At 50.6% G+C, this 12,125-nt stretch overlaps 4 protein-coding genes across 4 annotated transcripts; all 4 read left to right on the forward strand.

Moving 5' to 3' along the window:
• Positions 1 to 1,425: 1,425 nt before the first annotated feature.
• Positions 1,426 to 3,041, forward strand: GCG54_00007108 (uncharacterized protein; the record flags this gene model as incomplete). The annotated part of the gene is made up of 2 exons (XM_045407096.1): positions 1,426 to 1,734; positions 1,836 to 3,041. The coding sequence occupies 2 exons, from the start codon at positions 1,426 to 1,428 to the stop codon at positions 3,039 to 3,041; spliced, it is 1,515 nt and encodes a 504-aa protein (XP_045266017.1).
• A 1,558-nt stretch (positions 3,042 to 4,599) lies between these two features.
• Positions 4,600 to 5,781, forward strand: GCG54_00007109 (uncharacterized protein; the record flags this gene model as incomplete). The annotated part of the gene is made up of 2 exons (XM_045407097.1): positions 4,600 to 5,523; positions 5,578 to 5,781. 2 exons carry the CDS (start codon positions 4,600 to 4,602, stop codon positions 5,779 to 5,781), a joined length of 1,128 nt encoding a protein of 375 aa, XP_045266018.1.
• Positions 5,782 to 6,319: 538 nt separating this feature from the next.
• On the forward strand, positions 6,320 to 7,626 carry GCG54_00007110 (2-methylene-furan-3-one reductase; the record flags this gene model as incomplete). Its single annotated transcript, XM_045407098.1, has 5 exons — positions 6,320 to 6,507; positions 6,569 to 6,684; positions 6,744 to 6,914; positions 6,969 to 7,100; positions 7,157 to 7,626. The coding sequence occupies 5 exons, from the start codon at positions 6,320 to 6,322 to the stop codon at positions 7,624 to 7,626; spliced, it is 1,077 nt and encodes a 358-aa protein (XP_045266019.1).
• A 2,933-nt stretch (positions 7,627 to 10,559) lies between these two features.
• On the forward strand, positions 10,560 to 11,357 carry GCG54_00007111 (Deoxyribose-phosphate aldolase; the record flags this gene model as incomplete). Its single annotated transcript, XM_045407099.1, has 1 exon — positions 10,560 to 11,357. One exon carries the CDS (start codon positions 10,560 to 10,562, stop codon positions 11,355 to 11,357), a length of 798 nt encoding a protein of 265 aa, XP_045266020.1.
• Positions 11,358 to 12,125: the final 768 nt, after the last annotated feature.

The following is a 12,125-nucleotide window of genomic DNA, read 5'->3' on the forward strand; positions in this document are numbered from 1 at the left end:
CAAGGCTTTATAAAAAGATACCCCCACGACTCGTAGTTACGATGCCATCCGATGGCCCACGCCGACATCATGGAATGGTCACCCTATTCTGGAACCTCTCGGGAAGGATGACGGTGGATCTGGGGAGGTTTCCAGCAGACAGCATGATCTGGGGATGGACCTGCGGGGCCCCGATCAAAAGTCGGAGCATGGAGAGTGGTGGGTTGTGGACTGGACGAGTCAGGGGAGTCAGGTCAATATCCACCCTTTGGCCGCTGAAGTGCCTCTGATTTCCCCATGCAGGAATTGTAACCCCCGCACGAGAACCGGTTCCTGGGCTCAGGGGAATTTTGGAGAAATTTGTTGTGCCTCGTGCGTTGCGCAAACACACGAACCCGGCTATTTCCGGCTCGCGAGCGTTGGGGGCTTCTCTCATCGACTTGACGGGCGTTTTCCAGCCATGTGGATTCGTTTCGGGGGGCTTTTCCGACTTTGGCTAGAGCTCTCATAACAAAGCGGATTCTCTGTCGATAGTCGGTCAAGTCCAGACTGCGCCGTTCGGCGGCGTAGACACGAGTGACCGATCAGTGATCACGCACTATCGCGGTGGCCGTTGTCCGATGTTGGCCCGTGTTTCGTGCCGTCTTTCGCGTGGGAAGAAACAGAGAGTGGCTAGGATTTCCGTATCCGGTATCTCTAAACACCGCATAACAGCGGATGTTTTTAATCGTTCGCCCTGGCCGTCTCCAAATTTAAGCATTCATCTGATGTGATTGATGCTTGAAATTGATGAAAATGGTCAAGCCACAGCGCGAGATTTCTTCATGGTAACAGGGGCTTTCAAAATAGCCTCCAACACTCATCGACAACAAGTTGATGAGTGCGGAGAGAAAACCGCCAACAGATAGTCGCAGACACTCAAGACGCGTCAGTGAAGCTATTCCAACCCAACTCCTTCATTCAAAATGACGCAACCCCGGACCGAGGCCTCGGGAAATGACCCTGGACATTTGTCCCCACACGAGTCGCGTGGGCGCTTGACAACCCCCAAACCGGACAAGCCCAAGTCCAGAAGCCATCGGCATGCGGGGTTGACACCCTGGAGAATATTTAGCAGCACCGGAATCCGGCCGAGGCCACCACACGATGATTCGGGCCTGAAGACCATAGGCGAAGGTATCCAAACAAGGAAATCGTTAGCATCCCACTTTCAAAGACACGTCGTGAGCACAATCTCGTCATACAAAGGGAGGCATTGCTTGCAAGTTGCAGGGCTTCGCTCAAGGACAGGAAGACAATCGCATCATTCCAGGACGTCAGGTGCTAGTTGAGAGAACCCTTGTCGAGGAAGTTGGACCGTCTCGTAACCTCATCTTCGTGGCTTCATTCTCTTCCCCTCACGTCACTCCTGCAGGCTGCACAATAGTCTGCAGACAATCCGACAAGATGGCGCAAACCACCAGACTTCAGACCTTCCCCAACAAGCCCAGAGTGTTTGTCCTCACAGACATTTCCAACGAGCCCGACGACGCGGAGTCCCTCGTTCGCTACCTCCTCTACTCCAACCAGTTCCAAACCGAAGGTCTCGTCGCGGTTTCTTCGACATGGATGAAGAACAAGGTCTGTCCCCAGGACATTCGCAAAATCCTCGACGCCTACGCCGGCGCAGTCGACAACCTCAACAAGCACACGCATCCCGACTACCCGTATCCCTCAGCGGACAGCCTCCGAGCCCTGGTCAAGTCGGGCCCACCGGTACGTAAACAACCCCCTACACGACGAACCCCCTTTTGGGACAGAGAAGATGATGGCTCCCTTTTTGGATTTCAGGATCTCGCTAATTCGTTGACGGACAGGTCTATGGTATGGCTGGCGTAGGTGCGGATAAGCCTTTGACCGACGGCGCCCAACTCCTTCTCGAAAGAATCGAGGCTGCTTCAGAAGACCCCTTGTGGGTGCTCGTTTGGGGTGGCACCAATGTCCTCGCCCAGGTCCTCCTGACCATCCGCGACAAGCACTCCCCCGAAGAGGCCGCTAAGCTGCGCTCCAAGTTGAGAGTATACACCATCTCAGACCAAGACGATACCTCCGCGTGGATCCGCACCCAATTCCCCGACATCTTCTATATCTCATCCATCCACGGCTGGAACCAGTACGGTCTTGCCGCCTGGACTGGTATCTCTGGCGACAAGTACTACGGCTTTGACCAGGGCGGTCCTGACTTTTCCAAGGTCTCGAAGCAGTGGATCAAGGAGAACATTCAGATTGGCCCCCTAGGATCCGCCTACCCGGATTATCTCTTCATCCCTGAGGGTGACACCCCTACCTTTCTGTACCTGATCCAGAACGGTCTCGGTGACCGCGAGCACCCTGAATACGGATCATGGGGCGGTCGCTACGACCTGACGGACGCTAGCGACGCTGGCCAAAGGGGCAAGCACTACAGTGATATGTCGGACTCAGTTGTTGGCGCAGACGGCAAGACGTACCGTTCTAATCAGGCCACCATCTGGCGCTGGCGTGATACCTACCAGAACGACTTCGCTGCACGTATGCAGTGGTCGCTTAACCCAGACCTGGCATCTACGAACCACCAACCCATCGTGGTCGTCAATGGAAAGGGAGGATTGGAGCCTTTGTATTTCGAAGCCGAGGCAGACAGCACCATCGAGCTTGACGCTTCAGAGACATACGACCCTGATGGCGACAACCTTACCTTCAAGTGGTGGCAGTACCGCGAGCCCAGCGCGTCTCAGTGGCTTGTTCAGTTCGAGGTTGCGCATCTCGACATCGAAAAGTTGGATGCGGAGGGCAAGAAGATTAAGGTCACTGTGCCGCCGCCTGAGAAGTCCTGTTTGGAGTTGATCAGCCAGAAGCCCAAGGCTAAGGGCCAGCTGCTGCACTTGATCTTGGAAGTCACAGATAGCGGTTCCCCGGCTTTGACAAGCTACCGTCGCGTGCTGATTCAGGCTACGAACAAGTACTTGAGAGGAGGCAAGGACCTCAAGGATGGAGAGGGCCATGATGCCATTGGAGATGCTATGAAGGACTTTACCGGCTGAAATGAACTATGACATATGAATTCAAAGAAATGATTAAACACTTATTGCGATTATCCCACGTGTTGCCTCGTACGTTCCGAGTTCGAGTTTATGGCGGCTGTTTGGGCTCGCGTGTGAGATAAGGCCTCCCCTTCCTTGGGTATGCCTCGTGAGAGACAGAGCTCGCTCAATGCTCGCAGGTGCCTATGATTGACTTGAAATAGATGAAACAGCACATGAATCCTTACAGAGAACAAATCTCATATAGCTATAGGGTATCAGTCGTGAGTGCTGGTGTCTCTACGCTTGACGACTTCATTCTTTCAAGAACCATCATTATAGATTATAGATAACCTACCTGCTCTCTAAAGTGAGTTTTCACGAAACCCAGCTCATTCATGATTGGCTTTTACTTTGACCTCCTTTTGCGCGACCTTTGTTTATATAGCTTCAATAGAAAGCGACCTAGACGCTGTACAATACCCGTAAGGTGCGTAGCTCGTTGGTTGAATATTGAGTAAGAGGTAACAACTTCTTACCCAACGAAAGAACTGTTTTAAAGGCCCCCTGAGGATCGCATGGTGCAGGGTTTCGGGCGGTGGATCCAATATATGGATCTTAGGGTTCAACACTTCCACACAACCAGCAGGTCGGTTAGCTCAGTTGGTTAGAGCGTGGTACTAATACGGCACCCGTCGTATTGAGTAATGCCAAGGCCGGGAGTTCAAGCCTCCCACTGATCACATCCTTTTGCTCCGTTGCACAGCGATTCTGTGAAGGTTGACTTTTTGCTGCAATTGAGAACTTTTGAATGTGGCTGTGGATTCAGCTCCGAATTCCGCCGGGAAATGCGGGGTGTGCGGGGCCATCGCCGGGATCGGCAGATCCGTTCTCCGCCGGTGAGCCGTTTGTCAGGCCGAAGAGTCGCCGTGGCGGTTTGAAGAAAGGAACAGGAGTAATGTGGCTTCTGATAAGCCATCTCTGTCGGCATGCTCAAGTTAGTCTCCGCCTAACAGATTACCGGCGCCGAGGATGGCCGATTTGGGCGCAATTGTCATCTCTGTCAACAATCTTCGGCGCCGAAGACATTGCTCAGCGAGAATCCGTCCATCAGAAGAAGCACGGAAGTTCGTCCCAACGAATCCGGCTTCCGGACGCACGAGCCGAATGCTGCTCAAGCCGGACGACATAAAAATGCTCACACATTCCTGAGACGACTTGTCATCGCATTCGCCACGGCGAGAGGAGAGACAGCTCACTAGGGCGATTGGTAAGCCCCCGCAGAAATCCGCCCAGCCCACGGCCAGCCATTGTTGATCCAACAGCAGCTTTAGCGAGAGGACTAGGCATGCACAATGCTGTCATAGGACCCTAGATTGAATGCAGATTCCGAAGCTTATTTTTCCGCCTTCGGGGAGCTTCATCATTCCTCATAAAAAGCATTCGAGCTCTCGTATGATCGTTGTGGGCCACGATCTTCATCTTCTGCGCAGCTTAAGCCTGGCTCTCTCCCAGTTTCCCTTCTTTCCACGAAACCTCCATAGATCCATCTTCAGTGCGTTGAAGAACGAATCAAAACATGGAGATCGAAATCCCAGCAATTCACCCGGCGGTCGCCGTCAGAGCTCCCCGCGAGCCACTCGTTCTCATCGATGCACCGACGTATCCACCCGATGCCGGCGAAGTCATTGTCAAGGTCGAATGGACCTCATCAACACCTTACCACCTGCACCAGGCCGACGGAGGATTGCTGATCGACATGTTTCCCCGCATTCTTGGCGACACCTTCGCAGGGACGGTGCTTATGGTTGGCCCTGGCCCGCATCATGTCGATCTCGAGGTTGGCGACAAAGTTCTGGGATACTCATTCCGCGACGTCAAGGATGGCAAAGAGAAGGCTGCGCAGACACTCATCACGGTTCCGACATTTTTACTTGGTAAGATGCCGCAAGGCTTGACCATGCAGGAGGCCGTCACCGTTCCCGACAACATTGTCACCGTTTTCCAGGCCGCTGTCATGGATCTCGGCCTGCCGCTGCCGTGGCCTATTCCCGAAGGGTGGACCCCTCCGGAGGCCGACGCGCCGATTTTGCTTTGGGGCGGGGCCGGGTCCGTGGGAATGTACTCCATCGAAGTCTTCCGGCATTGGGGATACAAGAACCTCGTCGTCGTCTCGAGCAAGAAACACCACGAGTATTTGAAGTCCCTTGGCGCCACCGTCTGTTTCGATTACCGAGACAAGCACGTGGTCGATGAAATTCGAGAGTACCTTGGGCCGCAAGGTGTGCCTTACGTGATCGACTGCATCGGACACTTGACGGGGTCATTACGGCACATCACAAAACTGGCGGACAAGGGCACCAAAGTTGCTGTGATGCTGCCGGTGGTCATCAGCGACCCGACAGAAATTCAAGCACCTGTCTATCAGATGACGGAGCCAGCCGAAGGGCAGTGGAAGGAGGGAGTCATTGTGAAGGGTGTTCGAACGCATTTTTATCTCAAGGTGAGATACATGCATTCCAATTGTGACGAATATTTCCGTACTAACACCAAATAGAATCAACTCTTCAAAGACAAGATGCAATGCGAGATCATTCCGGCGTTACTCGAGCAGAAGGTCGTGCGGCCGAACCCTCAGAGGATAGTGGAAGGCGAGACACTACTGGAAAGAGCACAGGATGCGATAGTGTTACTGAGAAACAAGGCAGTTAGTGGTGAGAGACTGGTCTGGCGAGTATCTGAAGATGATGCGGTAGTTTAAGCGTTGAAAGCCATCCTCGCCCGCATTTTTGCGGTCCAAAAGTTTTTAATGTCATGAATTATTTTGGCATTTACCGAGGCCAGCATTTCAAATGGCTCTCTCTATCTTCAAAATGCCCCGTGAACATGGCCAAGAAAGTCTCTGAAACCTATTTGGAACCTCATGAGTGATCATGAGCAGTGGTTTTTGCTGTACGTTCCGTCGGAGGCGCGACCGAACTGGCACGGGATTCAGGAAAAGCCGAATTGCGGTTCTGCAAATATTTTCAGGCACTGCTCGCGTGTGTCCGCTGTAAATTGAGACACGGAATTCCCCGCTAGAATGATCGCTTCGCTAGTCTTTGTGGTTCCAGGCGTGGGACAATCGCTTAATGGAGTTGCATTTCCGGCTCCGCTCCGCATCCCATCCGGCTCAATCATTCCTCCGATCGCAACGAATTATTCCCCTCGTAGGACTCGCTCATTGAGATCAATTGCGTATAACTTCATGGAAGTTCATCTCATTTTAACATATATTCCAGCTTCCCGTGCATACGACTATGGCCTCATCAATGTTGGCGATCACGGCGCCAAGCTACACCGACCCTTCGGGATACCAACTCTCTACACTACCCCAACCAATTATCTCCGACCCTACGGAGGTACTATTTCGGGTTCACGCAGCGAGTATCAACCCAGTCGATGTGAAGAAAGCGGCTGGTATTTTTAAGCTTGCGGTAAAGGAGAGGTGCGTGAAGCGCTCCATGACTCCCATCGTTATGCGCATTACCTGATTTGATTGAGCATAGCTTTCCTTACCAGATTGGTTATGATTGCGCAGGGGTCGTAACCCAAGTCGGCAAAGACGTAAAAGGCATCAAAGTTGGAGACGAAGTTTTTTCTCGCTTACCAGAAGCAAGCCGAGGTAAGTACTAGAGTTGGTATAGTGGCCTTGAATTCCGGTTTTAATCCTTCGTCTCACAGGAGCATGGAGCGAATATGCCAAGTGCCCGGAACGTTTTGTTGCATTGAAGCCCAAGAACCTTTCATTTGAGAATGCTGCATCGTTGCCGTTGGCCGGCATGACGGCGTTGCAGACATTAAGTCGATATCAAGGTTCGCTTGCGGGCAAAACGGTATTCGTTCCCGCGGGCTGTAAGTTTTGTCTGTTGACACTCAACCTAAGCAAAACCACTGACAGATTCACAGTGAGTGGCACAGGAGCATATGCTTGCCAGCTGGCGAAGAAGGTTTTCAATGCCGGCAAGGTGATCACCACCGTCTCGACTTCAAAGGTTGAACAAGTGCTCAAGTTGTTGGGCGAAGGCACAGTCGATCAAGGTGCGTATTTCATGACAAGCCTTTTGTTTGTACCCTGACTAATAACAAGGTTTTAGTGATTGATCATACCAAGGACGACCCGAAAAAGGTGATTCCACGCGCATCAGTAGACTTCATCTTAGACACGACGGGTGAAGCTATGTCTTTTCTCCATCTCATGGTTCCGTCAACCAGTATGATCGTCTCCATCGCAACGCAGCCATCTGGTACCCAGCTTCAGCAGTCCAGCGTGATGAAACGACCTGACAATCCGCGACTTCCGTGGTTTGGGCGCTTGTTCTTGGATATATTCGACACGTATCGCAGGACACGGGCTCGAAGATGGGGTGTGGCATACGAGTATTTGTTCCTTGACCCCAACGCGAAGGACCTCGAGACACTGGCTAGATACGCGGAGGAGGGAAATATTACGCCGGTCGTTGGGTGTACGGTGAATCTCAAAGATGTTGACGAAGTCAAGGCTGCATGTGGGACAGTATACAATGGGAAAGGAGGGGTAGGCAAGACAGTGATCAGGATTGGGTAGGCCCCAACAACAGAAGATGGGCCCAGTGAATAATGGTTCAGTTGATCACTCAGCTGCACCTTTAGGGGGGGGAGATGGGTTGGCGGAGAAATGTGTATTTCTAGATATCTTACTTCACGCCGCGGCATGAATAGGGTTTATATGAAGGCATTGTGTAGTTTTCAACAGTAAGGGTTTTTGTTCGACTGAAGATGGACAACAAAAACATCGGAAATAAGAAGGCGTAGAAAATACCGTAACGACTGCGGAAACAACTACTAGAACTACACAAATAATGAAGGTAGCCTAAAAGACAGTGAAGTTGATGAATGACGCAAAGTTTAAATGATGAAATCCATAGCTGTCCACGTTGTGTTATTTTTGCAAAGCGTACCCTGACATCAAACAATACTCAGGCCTTCTACGCCACTGTAGTGAGTAACCCACAACAACCATCAAGGTGTTGTAAGAATGTTCTCGGCAAAAGAAAGATTGTGCATTATATAAAGCTCATGTGTTCCCCTTTGGACAAGTTCGATCTGCATTTACGAAGCAAATTCAACACACTTCAATCCACCATGGAATCAACGACATTTCATCTGTTTCCTAGACTCCCATATGGCATTCGGTACATGATATGGAAAGAGTACTACGACGAGCCCCAAGACTGGATGTCATTGTTCCAGCCTTATCCCAAATTATGGTTTTCGTTGAGCAACTACCAACGGCCAGACAGTCGGTGTCCGTTTGGGACGGGCGACGATACAATATGCAGAGAGGCGGAAATTGTAGGAAACAAAGTTCGGCCGATATTCGAATGCCGACAGGGGCGCACTTCTCACATCCGGTTTTTCCGAATAAACTGGGATACCGATCATGTCTGGCTTATACCTTCAAGCAATTATCTGGAGATTATATTCGCTTGCAATGATGCGCTGAGATCGCCGCCTGATTCTCAACCCACTTGGCTCAGCAACGTACAAACACTGGTTCTCGAAGTCTCTACTATCAGCGATAGAAGATCACAACCTCTACCGCATTATCTTCTTTGGGGTATCCGTTTCTACCTTAATAGCCTAAGGAAGGTTATATGGGCAGTCAAAAGTTCAACGGCCGAAGATTACATTCAAGAGTTGTGGTGCTACTTCCTGTTGAGATGGATAATCCGTCAACACCCACAATGGCAGAATGTAGAATGCCAGATACTGGACAACGAGCAAACATGGCGTTATGCATCCTGGCACAAGAGAGTACGAGAATGGAATGAGTATGTTGTGGAAGCTAAGAAACTAGACCTTCACACCTGTGAAGTATCAGAGGTCAGCGAAATCGAAGGTGCTGAGCAAAGCTTCAGAAACTCGTTTGGCGGTATACTGGAGGAATGCGGGAAAAAGGGTGGTTGTCAATCCGTTTTCTACTAGTGTACTTGGAAGTTCCATCTTGTTTTCCGTTTTGACTGGAATGCCATCGCGCTTTCCAGACTCATGATCGTTGATCTTTGCCTTAAGAGCACAATTTTGAAATAGGCTGGGGACCGTTGCGGATATTAGACTTAATTCAAATTACAATTTTAGATTTCAGCGAAGGTGTCTAACAACGTTTGCTACACCATCATGGTTTCGCAGGAGCAGCATATATGGACTGTTGACGGAAACACGATCAGGATTTGTCTATCTTCATGAAACGCTAGACCAATTATGACGTGGCCTGATGCGAGAGTTTGTATCCAGTAGGGTATGAAGCACGTACAGAAGCTCCCAAGGTGACCGGTAAATGTTCAGAGCAGTGACTCACACAGTAATAGCCCCTACAAAACAAAGCACATCCCATCCGGAAAGAGGTCTCTACACTCGCGGACAACATCACACACATTGTCTTTCATCATGGCGCCAACGACGTTTCATCTCTTCCCTCAGCTGCCATACGACATCCGATATGAAGTATGGAAAGAATACTACAGTCGCCCCATACACTGGGATACGCAACACGTATTCAATCCAGACCTCTGGTTTGAATGGACTCGCATTCAGTTCCGTTTCGACTCTTCTTACCAGCCCCAGCAGTACTGCGATGACGAGATATGCAAAGAGGCAAACATTGTCAGAGACATCGTCCGTCCGATCTTCGAAATCCCGCAATGGTACAAGAGGCCTTACTACGAGCTTGCTCGTATCAACTGGGACACAGACTATGTTTGGTTCCCGCCAGCACAGCCTCTCTTAGGGCTTCAGCTGGCGTTTAAAAAGACTTCATTGCTCAAAGAGACGCCTGCTACTACATCTACTTGGCTCAGCAATGTACTAACACTGGTTTTATCCTCAGGCCCCCCCAGGCCTTCTCAATACCGGAAACTCCCTTTTGACTTGTTCTGGGATCTTCGAACTTGCTTTGAAAGCCTAAGAAGGGTTGTATGGGCAGTCGATCCGAAGTTCACACTGGGCGATGAAGAGTATACACACCAGCTGCACTTTTACTTCATGTTAAGATCGATGATGCGCAACTACCAGCCGTGGAGAACTGTGGAATGTACATTTTCGGAAATTTCTTCTTCTTTGATACCCCACCCACAACCCGAATGGAGTGATTACATCCAAGAAGCGAAGGCACTTGAGCTACAAGACTTCGACGTATCAGAGACGAGCGAAATTGAAGGTGCCGAGCAAGGGTTTCGCCATTGGAAAGACGAGCCGAGCCCTATTTCCCTTAGCTTTTACTGTCAACTTTTGGTGCCGACGGGCTGTTAACACGTCTTGCGATGTCAGGGGCATGTTCAATCGGGAATATCTTCTCGATTGGGAAAGGCTTCCACCGGAAACGAGTTCTAAGCCTATCTTTGGCGGGATAGCATAGAGGAAGAGAATATATGTATAAATAAACAATCATCTCACTTAATCGCTCTTGACCAACCACATACCTTAGCCCTGATTCAGGAAGACCATTGCATACGACACAAGATGGGCAGCACAGAAGCCTCACACAAGATCACCGTGACCCTTGGTCAGGTGGCCAACATGATTGACCACTCACTCCTCCACCCGACCATGACCGATACCGACATCCTGGAGGGTCTTCGCATCGCTAAAAAGTACAATGTCGCCACAGCATGCGTAAAGCCTTACCTTATCCCCCTCGCCAAAAGCGAACTTGAAGGCAGCGACGTGCTGGTCTGCCCGGTCATCGGCTTCCCCCACGGCAGTAGCACCACTGAAGTCAAGGTCTTTGAAGCCGAAGGCGCCGCTCACGATGGCGGAAAGGAGATCGACATGGTTGTCAACATCGGAAAGGTTCTCGGTGGCGATTGGGACTATGTCGCCAAGGAAATTCGCCAGATCAATGAAGCTGTCGTCAAGCACGGTGCCATTCTCAAAGTCATTTTCGAAAACGACTATCTTCAGGAGAAGCACATTATCCGACTGTGTGAGATTTGCTCGGACATTGGTGTTGGCTTCGTCAAGACATCAACGGGATACGGCTTTGTAAAGCAGCCTAATGGGCTGTACACATATGCTGGGGCAACAGTGCCGCATCTCAAGCTCATGAGGCAGCATTCGAAGCCGGAAGTACAAGTCAAGGCGGCGGGAGGGGTGCGAACGTTGGATGACCTGCTTCATGTCATGTCTTTGGGTGTCACACGAATTGGGGCTACGGCCACGGTTGCGATCATGGAAGCTGCTGTTGCTAGAGGTATCACGGACAAGCCGACGGCAGTGGAGTTCAAGCCTATCAGCGACGCAGCGTCTGGAGGTTATTAAGAGGACAGAAAGTTTTTGCTTCGACCTTTCTCACATTGTGTTACCATAGAATTCAAGGTTCCAATACAAGTAGATGACCAGATCTCCGATTTCACATGATCCTTTTGTCGTATTCCTTTGTTCACTGTTGGAAAAATGAGTCCCAGCGATAAAAGACTACAGGCGAATACATCGACCCACAGGCTGTCCATTACGACAATTTTGGGACTTTACTTTTGAACATGAAATAATGGTATCATGTGATGACGCGAATGGAATCAGTATCCCCAAATTTGCAGCGGAGCTTGATGTGTTCGCATGAGTTGTGGCTGTCTTACATCGGGATTGCTCCGTTCCGGTGGGCAGAATTGCCAGAAAGGGACTAGCGTTACCTGGAGCGCTCCGGCGGAAGTCTCTTCTCCTCAACACCGTGGGAACCTCATCCCTTTCTACACCGGTCTAGGCAATACTCTGACTGACATTGCCATTCGAATATCAAAATGGAACCGCATGCTGCGTCACCAAATCCACCGGCCAGACGCCAACGCAAGAAGGTTTCTGCAGCCTGTCAAAGATGTCGGCGACAGAAGCTCAAGGTATTTTTTGATCTGCCCCTGAACAAGAAAATCAAGCTGACCACATGATTGTTTTAAGTGTGATGTTCAACGGCCTTGCACCCTCTGTGTCAGAGCTGAAGTGGAATGTGTCAATGAGGATACCGACCGGTGGAGAATCCAGGGTCCTCAACTCACCCGGAATCGGCCCCGCAGAACGGACGCAGACAAGGAT

The sequence above is a fragment of the Colletotrichum gloeosporioides genome (genome assembly GCF_011800055.1).
Source record: "Colletotrichum gloeosporioides strain Lc1 chromosome Unknown consensus_32, whole genome shotgun sequence".
Lineage (NCBI taxonomy): Eukaryota > Fungi > Ascomycota > Sordariomycetes > Glomerellales > Glomerellaceae > Colletotrichum > Colletotrichum gloeosporioides.